Raw genomic sequence first — 12427 nt, 5'->3', positions numbered from 1 at the left:
CNCNNGGGGCCGTCCCGGGCCGCGACTCCTCCTTCCCCGCAGCCCCGCCTCCGCTCGCAGAGCCCGAGGGCGGGCGCCTCTCCGCCAGGTACGCGGCGGGCTGGGGCAGGGGTCGCGGGCGGGGTTTGGTCGCGCTGCAGCCGGTCCTCCCCGGAGGTAGGCGGGCGCGGGCCCCGTTGGGTCTCTGGGACGCTGGTCCCGCTGGGGCTGGGGGTGCTGCTCGCTGTGAGCGCGGGTCCGGTCCGCCGCTGGCCCTGAGCGAGTGCACGGGGTTCTAACCTGGGGGGGGGCGGCGCTGCCGGCTGGCCCGGGTGCCGGGGTTCGCGTCCCGCGGGGCCTTCCTCGCTCTTTGTTCTGAGTGAACTTGATGACCCCCTTCTTCCAGGAAGCGCCTCTCGGACGCGGGTGACCGATGCCCAGATTGCACGACCACTTCTGGAGTTGCTCCTGTGCGCACAGCACGAGGCGCCGAGGCCCCCCGCGAGCCAGCGCCGCGGGGCTGGCAGCCAAGGTTGGGGAGATGATCAGCGCTTCCGTGTCCGGGCCCTCCCTGCTTGCGGCCCATGGTGTCCCGGACGCTGACCCCGCGCCCGGGGACCGCAGTGCTTCGATGAGCGGTCCCGAGCCCGGCGGCCCCTACCCCAACACCTGGCATCATCGCCTGGTGCAGAGGAGCCTCGTGCTCTTCTCGGTTGGGGTGGTCCTAGCCCTGGTGCTCAACCTGCTGCAGATCCAGAGGAATGTCACTCTCTTCCCCGAGGAGGTGATCGCTACCATCTTTTCCTCCGCCTGGTGGGTCCCTCCCTGCTGCGGGACAGCAGCTGGTGAGTACCCCCCCCGCCCCCCGCGGTTCTTCTGGAAGTAAAAAGGGTGTCTTTTCGGTTGAAAGTACTTTTCAGCCTATTGAGAAACATGCATTTGAAACTGGAACTGTCCACAGATTGAAAGTGTGCATCTCCAGTTTGGGAATTTAGAGTAATGAAGGAGGGGTAGAGAGGACCTGGCACCCCCCAGGGCGGGTTCGGGCCACAGCTCTCTGAAGTTTGAGGAAGCACGGTGATGGAGATGAGGCAGGGAGATAATTGGCTGTTAAAGCAGGTGCTGTGCCAAGCTGACTGAGGGCGCTTCCCTCCTGGCGTCCGGGTACAGCCCCAGCTGTCATCCCGCGCCAGCCGCCCCGGATTGGCCGCCTGGGGAACTGGTGAGCAGCGGGACTGAAAGGCCATTGGTCGCGGCCGCAAACATGCTACCCTGCAGGATAACTGAAAACAAACCCGTCACATGTGTTCAGGAGGCGGTTGCCAGGGGAGCAACTTCTCAGTACTTCCTTTTGCCGGTCGCTGAGTAAACCGTGGTCTGAAGCCAAAACGTTTACTCCCTGAACTGTTAGAGCTCTGTAGATTACGTTCTTAAGGAAAAGAGTAACCCCCTTACGGCGTTTAGATTTTCGTACACCCAAGCGGTAGCATAGATGCTGTACAGTGTAACACTAGGTCAGTCTGAACTGTGGACAGGGGGACTGCTGAGCGTCTTTACTAGAATTTCTTGGCTATCATTGAACCGCTTTTATAGAAATGTTGAGTTGATCTTGGCCCAGCAGATCACTTACTGCTGCTGTAGTCACACAGCATTTGTTTATTTAAGGAGGTTTTGTCAGGTGCTTTCTACAACCTCAACTCTACAAGCTGTTGAAATGTTAATCCAAAAGTGAGCACCACAAGCCCCTATCCTTAAGCAGCTTACAGTCTGGTGGGGAAAACAAATGAGTAAGGACTCCAGTGCAGTGCAGGGAGCATCCTGTTTCTTTGTGGCTGACATTTGTCAGCTGACTGCTGACCATAGGCTTCAGATGCTTTGCTGTGTTCATTCCTTACAGCAATACCATGTGTAGCTTCATTTATAGATGTGGAAACTGAATCACAGGTGAAGTCACATCCAAGCGTGTGCAGGTAGAAAGGGGCCAAGCCATCCTTGCTAACTGCTCCTGCTGCCTCTGTAGGTGTGTCTCCTGCACTGTGGAAACACATTGCCTCAGTTGACTCACTGAAAACAGCAAGCAGCAGAGTTTTGTAACAGATTAACAGAGGGCTGTGTGTTCAAGAACTAGGACATATGTCTGTAATTATTAAGTAGTGGGTAGAATGTTTTCATCTTTGTTCTCGCAGGGAGGGGATCCTCTTTTGTTCTTTGAAACACTTTAAGTGTGTGGCTGTACTAATTGAAAAATTTTGAGACATATATCTAGATTTAAAATTCCATGTTTCATATACATTTGGCAGAATAGTTTCTTTCCTTTAACCAAAAACTTGATCTTAGAAATGAAATAGTTTCACCTTCAGTATTTGTAATTGAACCCTCAAGGGTTTCCAGGAGTATCTGGACAATTTCTCATCCTCTCAGACTCTACCTTTTCTTTTTAAACCATCAGCCAAGAGCATAAGTAAAATATCATAGTATGTTTTTTACCTATTTAGTTTTTAACCTTAAAAGGTAAGATGAAGCTATAGTGAAGTAAAGTTAATTTGGCGGGGGGTCTGTTTTTCAAAAGTCTGAACTTAGAACATGATTAAGTATAATAAATTGAAAACTGAATATTTTTTCTGAATGTTTGATGAAAACTGTGTTTCCTGTTTCTCAGTTGAACCTCAAATGTGTATTTCTTTCATACGAGACCAAGGTGAAACAATTGCAGGGTTCTCAAGAGCCCTGGGACCCAGTGACCCTTGTGTCCCAACATCCAACCCCGCAGGCCAGCACCCCACTCCCCCCCACAGACATTCCTGCCTTCATTTTTGCCATTTTACTTCTCTTTTGGAATGCCATTCCTTCCCACCTGTCCAAAATCCGAGTTTGTGTCTATAAAGAACAATGGTTCTGGACCACAGTGATCTCTTCTTTCTCTGTGTCCCAGTTACATAATCCTTATAATTTCATACAGGAGAAAACAAACATGCAGAGCCAGGTCCCGCCAGGGCAAGCTGGGATTGGAGGCTGAGCTTCCTCTTCTTGGTCTGGTATTCTTACCACAGCTTGAGGCGTGACCGTGCAGGAACCAGATGGAGAATAAGAGAAGCCCGTGTGGGGCTCTCTCGCCCCGTACTTGCCCACGGGCATGTGTGCACAGTGCTCAGTGCTCAGTACAGTACATGCTAGAGCCCCCGAAAATCAACTTCAGGGCCACCCTAGGAGCATGTGACCCAGACTGTCAAAGTCACATCAGCAAATATGTATCTCATCACGTGCCCAATCCCAGTGCTGGGTGGTGGCAGGAGTGTCAGAGCTATGATGTGACAGGGTGTGGACAGATGCTAACCTTTTTATTGTAAGATCAGAATCACACTGGATGAAAAGATAAGGTGAACTACATAGTCATTTAAGTTCTGTGTACTTTAGACAAATGTGGATATTAAATATAAGGTTACATATTGCTCATATTAATATGAATAATCCCTGCTTGATTCCTTTCTGTGTTTACTGAGACATGTTCAACTGCACTAAATAATAGTGATTTTTAAAAAACTTTTCTAAACAGTACAATTTTGTGGGAGTGGTACTCAAAGAGAACAAGATTATAAAATCACTCGTAACTGTTACGTTATAGCTGATAATTTTTTCTAGGAAAAGGACTGGTTTGAGTAATGTCTTATGTTACTAATGACCACATTGAAGTTGTGGAACTTGAATCTGCTGTATTCTAACATTGTCATCTTTTTTTAAAACAGCTGTTGTTGGCCTCCTGTACCCCTGTATCGACAGTCACCTCGGAGAACCTCACAAATTTAAGAGAGAGTGGGCCAGTGTCATGCGCTGCATAGCAGTTTTTGTTGGCATTAACCATGCCAGTGCTGTATCCTTAATTTTCTGTGCTATGTCCAGAGTATCTGCTTAGGTTATACATTGAAACGTTTTGTTTTGTTATATACTCAAATGACTCCATGTCATAATAGAAACATGATGATGGTGCCGTCCCATTTCAAATTACTAAAAAGAGAAAGAAGAATGGGGCTGTCAATGACTTCATAGTAAAATATATTGTTTTATGGTCAAAATGCTAGTGGCATTTTATATATAGCTTTCAGCAAGTTTATTCTTCTGGTTAAGTTTTTGAGTCAATGATGCCAGGGAGATTTCAGGTGATCTTGGTGATTACTGTGGCCTGTATCCAACAAACCCTTTCTTTAGCTCATTACACAGTTTTTATGGGCAGTGAATTATTTGTGGTACAATAATAAAATACCCATGTTTTTGACCCTTGTGGTTTTCTTTGTGTTTTTGATCTTATTAAGAATCAGCAGACTTTTCCTTAACTTTTGCATCACCAGAAATTGGATTTTGCCAATAACGTACAACTCTCCTTGACTTTAGCAGCCCTGTCTTTGGGGCTTTGGTGGACATTTGATCGTTCCAGAAGCGGCCTTGGGCTGGGGATCACCATAGCTTTTCTAGCTACGCTGATCACGCAGTTTCTCGTGTATAATGGTGTCTATCAGTAAGTATGTGTTTTCAAATATCGGCTTTGGAAAGCTTACTTAACTTTCATTAAAACATCCACAAAGTTTAGATATTTTCATATTTTATTTGGTTTTTATATAGAATGATCTAGATTTAGGTACAAAATTCTAAAAAACGTTGCTATCCATAACTTAATGCAAAGGAAAACCAAGTAGTAGCAGTTACAACCAAACATTCAAATATGAACGTTGTGTAGCATTTCATGGTTGATATGCATTCTGCATATCCCCACTACAGAGAGTCTTTGATGCAGAATTGAGCCGGGTGAAACTGGCTGCTAAGGCATGGTTTCTTTTCTTGCTCCAGGTATACATCCCCAGATTTCCTCTATATTCGTTCTTGGCTCCCTTGTATATTTTTCTCAGGAGGCGTCACAGTGGGGAACATAGGACGACAGTTAGCTATGGTGAGTGAAATGATCATATTATATTATCTTCTAAAACTTGCATCTCTTTACCTTGATAGAATTACTTTACATGATACATTCAATTTTGTGTTTATATGTTCTGGTTCAGACTTGAGTGACAATTACTGAGAAAATGTTGTATTTAAAAAATAGGTAATGATGCCCAGGTAATTCTTTGCTAAATTATGAAGATTTGTAGATTCATAAATTCATAATATTTGATTTAGAAAGGAACTAGAGCCCTCGCACTGCCCCCTTTGAATTGCAGATGTGGTTGGTGTTCTGAATTCTTGAAATTTCTGTAGTAAGCAGTAAAGAAAGTGACTGATATGTAAGTGTCCCCTCCTCCTTCACCATTGGAAGCAGATCTGGATGACGTCGTGCAGTGATACTTTGCTCCCTGAGCATCAGTCCACCAGTGTTGCTTTTCACAAAATCAGAGTGGATGCAGATGATGCTGGCCTCTTAGTCCACAGTTAAGCAAATCGAGCCTGAGGCTGCAGAGTCTGTCTCAGGCCAGGGCAGGGCCTGGTGTGGGCGGGTAAGGGGACAGCCTGGTTCAGACAGGCAGCACCCTTCTGTGGGGCAGGTGGCTCTGGGCATGGAGAAGTGGTGATGAGAGCACCGCTGCACGTGGCTGGGTCACCATGTAGACGGACTGTCCTGCCTGAATGTTACACCTGTTCTTACTGCAGGAGAAAGCAGCTCTACCCCACAGAGCTTCTCTCACAGCCCCCTGAGGGAGATGGAAAGGTAGATGAACTCCAGGATGGCTTTAGCAGTTTTAATTAGTTAAAATTGGCATCTTAGCACTTTAGTTTAAAAAAATAGAGGTGAACTTTTAAATGTTATTTTGAGTTGACTTTGGCGGGCTGAAATAAAGTGAATTAAAAAAAAAAAAATCCTAGGGCTGTTGCTCTCAGAGATAAGCTCTGGGACTTTCTCGGAAGACTTATCTGGGCACCTCATGCTATTTTAAAACAGTACATTTGTTTTGCCAGCTGATACCTCTGTGAGGAGTTGAATTTGAAGGCCACTTGGCTGTTTCACAAAAGCAGAAGTAATTACAAGTAGAATTTGCAGTGTTCCACTGGTTACTGAGTCCGTGCTGCCAAATTTCTCGTGATGGAGAAGAAAGGACTTGGCTTGCTTTTTTTTTTTTTTTTTTTTTTTTTTTTTTTTTTGAGACAGAGCTCACTGTGTCACCCAGGCTGGAGTGCAGTGGTGCCATCATAGCTCACTATAACCTTGAACTCCTGGGCTCAAGCAATCCTCCTGCTTCAGCCTCCTGAGTAGCTGGGATTACAGGCACATGCCACCTTGCCCGGCTAACTTTTTTATTTTTTGTGGAGATGTTATCTCCCTGTGTTGTCCAGGCCGGGCTTGAACTCGTGGGCTCAAGCAATCCTCCCACCTTAGCCTCCCAAAGCACTGGGATTTCAGGCGTGAGCCTGGCCTTGTTTTTTTTAATATTAAAAATCTGGTCGGATGGTCCCACAGGAAAATAGTACTTTGTTTTCATGCATTCACCATCATTCCCATTACAGTCTTCAAACGAGCGCTAGACAACTCCATCTCTGCTTTCTTGCTTTGAGATTTTTGTTCTGGGACTCTTTGGGAGAGAATTCCTAAGAAGATTTTTAGAATACAATTGTCCTCAACCGGATTGACTAATTATACGTTATAACTGAAACTCGAATAACATTTAAAGAGTTAATTATTTCTGTACGATAGGTTGACGCTGTTATATGTCAAGGCTTTTTAAATCAGTTTTAAGAAATAAGCATTATTTTGGTGGAGGTAGAAATTTCACAACATTCATAAGTTCTAAACATCTAGAAATGGTTGGAGGAAACATTTTCAGTTTTGAAGATAGTTTCATTAAGTAATTCTTGCTGTACTCCTTTGATCCTTACAGAAAAAAAATGTTAAAGATAACTCAAAATAGGATAGTTGACATAATTATAATTCTCCTTATTTCAGCTTTCTCTTCATCCTTTTATTCTTTAAACTTGAGGAAAATGTTTGGATGTTCTTTTGTACCTTAAAACTGGAGGAGAGAGATCACCGCCTTAATCCCCTTCCCTACTGGGCTATCACATGAAACTGACCTCTCAGGTTCTAAGTCTAACCCCGCCTACCACCATTTTTATTCATAAAAACTTAAATCCTTACCTCTGGATCCCAACTGTTATTCTTTTTTCTCTTCAAAATTTGCAAACTCATTTCCATGCGTCAAACCCTGGAAATGGCCCAGGGGCTTCACAGTGCAGTCCCGTCCCTCCTGCTGCAGCTGTTCCTCAGTCTGGGCCCCTTGACCGTCACATTCGCAGTGCGTGTTTTCTCCCAGGGCAGCCTTCCCCACATTCCACTGTTGTCATACTGTTTATTCACAAAATGGAAGTGTTTGGATGTTCTAGGGATAGTATCTAAGAGTTATTGGTTTAAGGTTGAAACTTACACCAAGTAAGACTTTGTGAAGGGAGGTGACGGGAGTGAAGTTGATGACAGTCTGAAGGTGAAGAGATTCCGAGGCTCAGTTCAGTACCAGGACCAGACCTGCCCAGATCTGGGGTCATTCGAGGTCTGTGTTTGGTGCTGATGGTTTTCCCTAGTGCACTTGACACCTTCTCCTTCTTAGCTGCCTCAGTTCTCTTCAGATGCCTTTGTTCTCACTTGTGCTTCCCTCCCTTGAGAGGAAACATAGTTACTTGCAAGAATAACCAGCTGAAAAGTTACAAGTTGGCTTTGCTTCAAGTTATGTGGTCTCCTAGCTTTTTCTATGTGGTATTTCTGCCCTGCCCCCCCCGGCACGTGCCATTGTCCTTTGTGTCCGAAAATACAGTAGAAACATTTGTTATCAGACTGTTTAAGTTTTTTTGTTTATTTTTTTGCTTGTTTATTTTTATTTTTACTTTTTTTTTTTTTTTTTTTTTTGAGACGGAGTCTTGCTTTGTCACCCAGGCTGAAGTACAGTGGCACAATCTTGGCTCACTACAAGCTCTGCCTCCCAGGTTCAAGCAATTCTCCTCCCTCAGCCTCCCAAGTAGCTGGGATTATAGGCGCCCACCATCACGCCTGGCTAATTTTTGTATTTTTAGTAGAGACGGGGTTTTGCCGTGTTGGCCAGGCTGGTCTCGAACTCCTGACCTCAGGTGATCCAGCTGCCTCATCCTCCCAAAGTGCTGGGATTACAGGTGTGAGCCACTGCACCCGGCCCAGCCTGTATGTTTAAAAGAAAATGAGTCTGTAACCATCATTTATAGAACTTGTTGCTGTTTGTAGCTTCAAGCCTTTTCTCAAGAGTAAGCTGCGAACTGCCAACAGCAATCAAGCCTGTCCTGCTTCCACTGCCCAGCCCCACTGGGACACCTGGAGGCAGAGTCCCGCCCACCTCAGTGTCAGCTTAGGATTTAATTTGCCGTTCCTGTTTTTGATTGACCCAATTCAGCTGCTAATGATAACAATACTATTATTGTTATTGAGGGTTTACATGTATTGGGCTCTTACTGCTGCACAGGAGACATTGTGCTAAACGTTTCCATTGTTAGCCAGTTTTGTCCTCTTAACACAACTCTTTGAAGTAGAAACTATTATTAGCCCATTTGTAAAAGGGGAAATTGCAGCTTAGGAAGATTAAACAACTTGGCCAGGTGGGTGGCAGAGTTGGAGCTGGCACCATGCTTCTCATTAGTATACCACATGCCCTTTCAACACATGGCTTGCACCTGCCTTCCCCCTGGAAGTAGGTTTACAGCAGCCTGCGTTGGTGTCTGGGTTGAGAGGAGGATCCATATTGCCATTTACAGTGTGCCACCATTAGGCAACACTGCTGGAAGTCCCTGTGCCACGTGTCAGGTCCGCCCGGGCTGGCTGTCATTCATCTCTGGTGTCTTTGTGTTCTTACACTAATGCCAGGCCTCACTGTGGCCTCTGTCAACCAGGGGTTCTAAGAGTCCACTTCCCATTTATTTATCGGCACATTAGTGAACAGGTGGTCAAATGTGATGACCAATTTTCTTTCCAAGTTGCTGCCGAATGTTTGCTCTTTTGTTTTCTCACTGCAGTTTGTATAGAGTCCTCCCAGTGTTCATATTTAACAATTGGCAACGCTTTCACATGATCAGTTCCTAAAAGCATGTATGTTTCCTAGAAGATCTTATTGTGTGTGTCCCCAGGGTAGTAACTGGCATACCTGGGTGACTCAACCCAGACTCGGGACTTTTTTACCTGTCTGTTTAGATGAGAGGATCTTGCGGTTTTCTGGATGAGTAATCTCCTTCATTGCTGAAGGTGAGGAGCTCAGCTCCTTCCTCTTCAAGTGAATAGAGGGCAATTAAGTAACATGGGAAGGCACGATTCTGAGGGGAAGAAATTATGTATGGAGGTTTCTCTTTTGCCCTTTAGCAGAAGCTCTGTGGCCTCAGGAAAGTCATTTAATCTCTTTGGGTTTGCTGCTTCATCAGTGAAATACCGTTCTCTATTGAGAATTTACCCTGCGGTGCCTGGTCATGGTAGTAACTGTAGTGTCTACCTCTCCGAAGCTCTGTGAGGGTCAAATGAGGAAGAATATGTAGAAAGGATTTCCAAACTGTGAAGCCCTGCGTGAATTGAGGGTAGAGTTACTATTCAGTATTACAAAGCATGACCTATTTCCAATGTCTGTTTCAACAAACTGCTGGTAAGGTGGGTTATAACATGGGCATCAGATACTAATGAAGGTTTGTGGCAGAAACCTCCCTTCAGATAAAGGTTCAATCCCTTAAATTGCAGTTAGAACTTTCAGGAACCTACCATACCATAAGTATCACCATGCTTTGATAAAATCGGGTGTTTCCTTTATATAGATATGAATTTAGTTACACTTTCACCAATATCTTACACTTACATAATAGGCTTTATATAAGGGCCTTAGCCCTTGAGGCAGAGAATTATCCTAATTTTGCAGGTGAGAGCTGTGGCTCACTGGGCTGGAGCCATGAAGACGGTGCAGGGGAGCTGGGAGAGCTGGCCTTAGGCTCTAGTTCTCTCCACATGTCCCACATCTCAATCTTGTTTCTTCAGTCATATAAATTGTTAATCTTTCCCATGTTAGGACCTACTTAATTGGTAATTAAAATATTTATACATTTAGTGCTAATTTTCTCTTTCCTTTTTTTTCTTCCTTTCTACACACAGGGTGTTCCTGAAAAGCCCCATAGTGATTGAGTCTTCACAACCACCAATTCTGAGAGCAAGGAAGATTTTGGAAGAAAATCTGATTGTGGATTACGACAAAGATTATCTTTTTTCTTAATCTATTTAGATCAGGCTGACTGTACAAATGACTCCTGGAAAAAACTGTTCACCTAGTCTAGAATAGGGAGGTAGAGAATATGATGACTTACCCTGAAGTCTTCCCTTGACTGACTGCACTGGCGCCTGTCTGTGCCCTGCAGCATTCTGCCAAGGCTGCGTGGGTTCAGGCAGGTGGCAGTTTCCCAAGTATTAGATTTCATTCATGTGATTAAAACAAGTTGCCATATTTCAAAGCCTTGAACTAAGACTCAATTACCAACTATCAGTTTTGTATCAGTGCCCAAAGGAGGTAGGTTGATGGTGCTTAACAAACATGAAGTATGGTGTAATAGGAATAATATTTATCCAAAAGATTTTTTAAAATAGGGCTATGTTTAAAACAAAACAAAAAAAAAAAAACAACAAGAAAAGCAGCAGTGATTATAGAGAGGTCACGCTCCAAGTGGAGTCACGGCATGGCCACGCTTCATGGTCACGCTCGTTCATCCTGCAGTGGCGTGTTTACACGGTCACACGTGTGTGTATCGCCAGCGGGTCAACTGTGCTTTTCATACCTGTGGAAGTTTGTGTAGACAATCTTACTGGGCAAAAGGCAATGAAAAGTCATGGTTCCCACACTGCGATATATTGGAATTTTCGCCTCAGTTTATGAAGTTTATTTTGAAATGCATAATCATCTAAGAATGAATACCTGTCTGCCATGTATTTCAATCTTAGTGAGCGAAAATTGTTTCTTTGTTACTACAGTATAGAGATGACTGTTTTTTTCCACAGCCCTATGGAATTTGCAATCTGTGATTGCCTTGTAAAAAGGAGAGTGCATATGTCACTGCATTAAACATGTGGTGTTTCTAAATATTCAATGATATTGGTGAGCACAATGTATTCATTTAATGGCATAGACCATACCAGACCTAATTTGCAAGTATTGGGTCTTAAACTTCAAGTGCAATGTATATGAAAACCAATCTGAGCCTTGTATCTCTTAAATATTTATTTTTTTTAACATGTGAGATGTTCGGGAGAAGTGTTCTCCATTCATTTCAGTGCTGCATGGAGGAAACTCGGCAATGATTTCTTTCAGTTGTGAAGTTCCTTTCGTGTTACACCCTCCACTGAACCCTCAACCTTCGAAATACTCCAGTTTTGTGGGTTTAGTCATTTTTACTTACAAATTTACCTTTTTATTTTGCAATTTACATGTGTTTGGTTTGTTTTAAATTCTGTGACAGTGGCTTGATTAAAAGACTCCTTTTAAATGGAAGCCAGCAGTCAGCAGAATGGAAGCTTAGAGGACCTTGCCTGTGAGCGCTCCTCTTTGTGTTTGGTTTTGTGTATGTAATGATCTTTGCTGGGGTTTTTTGCTTTGTTTTGAGGGAAATGTCTTGGAGTAAATTTTAAGTTCCTGAAGCTAATTTGTTTTAGAGGAATTTTGTTTTTTAAAAGATAGGATCATTCCGAACTTGGGAATGACCCCTTATATATTTTCTGAAAATGAAAACAATTAGTCACATGAAAAAAAATTTCCAATGAAGATGTCAGCATTTTATGAAAAACCAGAAGTTATTAGATGAAAGTAGTGAGTGAATCTTTAAAACAGACTCGATCATGCACAAACATTAAGTCTTTCTCTCTGAAACCGGAAGTAAATCTGTATCTGTTAGAAATAATGTAGCCAAAAAAATGTAAATTGGAAGATTTTTTTGCCAATAGTTTATAGAAAATATATGAACCAAAGTGATTTGAGTTTGTAAAAATGTAAACTAGTATGAACAAAATTTGCACTATACCAGATTTGAACATCTAGTGAGATTCACATTCATACTAAGTTTTCAACATTGTGTTCTTTTTGCATTCATTTTTTACTTTTATTAAAGGTTCAAAACCAAGTGTTGTGTTTGTTTGTTTGCTTTTTAAAAAAAACAGTTGGGGTGGTATTCTCTATGTAGGATGTTAGATATACGCAGGGCGTTGGTTCCAGGATACCCCACGTATGCGAAAATCTGCATACTCAAGTCTGGCACTTGGCGCTATGGAACCTGCGTACACTAAAAGCCCTCCGTATACGTGGGTTTCACATTCAGCAAATAGACCATGTTTGGTTGGAAAAGCTCCGTGTATAAGTGGACCCACGGGTTCAAACCCTGTGTTGTTTAAGGGTCAACAGTATGTGTTTTTCTTATGGTAGAAAGTTAAGCGCAGCGCAAGCTG

General features: G+C 43.6%; 1 protein-coding gene across 2 annotated transcripts; it reads left to right on the top strand.

Annotated features, from left to right (window-relative positions):
- Window positions 1-5: 5 nt before the first annotated feature.
- Window positions 6-12105, top strand: INSIG1 (insulin induced gene 1). 2 transcript variants are annotated; one of them, XM_017860582.1, is made up of 6 exons: window positions 6-88; window positions 386-824; window positions 3723-3847; window positions 4323-4489; window positions 4819-4918; window positions 10097-12105. In XM_017860582.1, exons 2-6 carry the CDS (start codon window positions 413-415, stop codon window positions 10124-10126), a joined length of 834 nt encoding a protein of 277 aa, XP_017716071.1. In that variant the 5' UTR covers window positions 6-88; window positions 386-412; the 3' UTR covers window positions 10127-12105. The 2 variants fall into 2 exon arrangements, with proteins under 2 accessions (XP_017716071.1, XP_017716072.1); XM_017860583.1 differs by having other exon boundaries at window positions 8-156.
- The last annotated feature ends 322 nt before the right edge of the window (window positions 12106-12427 follow it).

The sequence above is a fragment of the Rhinopithecus bieti genome, unplaced genomic scaffold (genome assembly GCF_001698545.2).
Source record: "Rhinopithecus bieti isolate Rb0 unplaced genomic scaffold, ASM169854v2 scaffold_50877, whole genome shotgun sequence".
NCBI lineage: Eukaryota > Metazoa > Chordata > Mammalia > Primates > Cercopithecidae > Rhinopithecus > Rhinopithecus bieti.
This window is presented reverse-complemented; position numbering and strand designations above follow the sequence as displayed.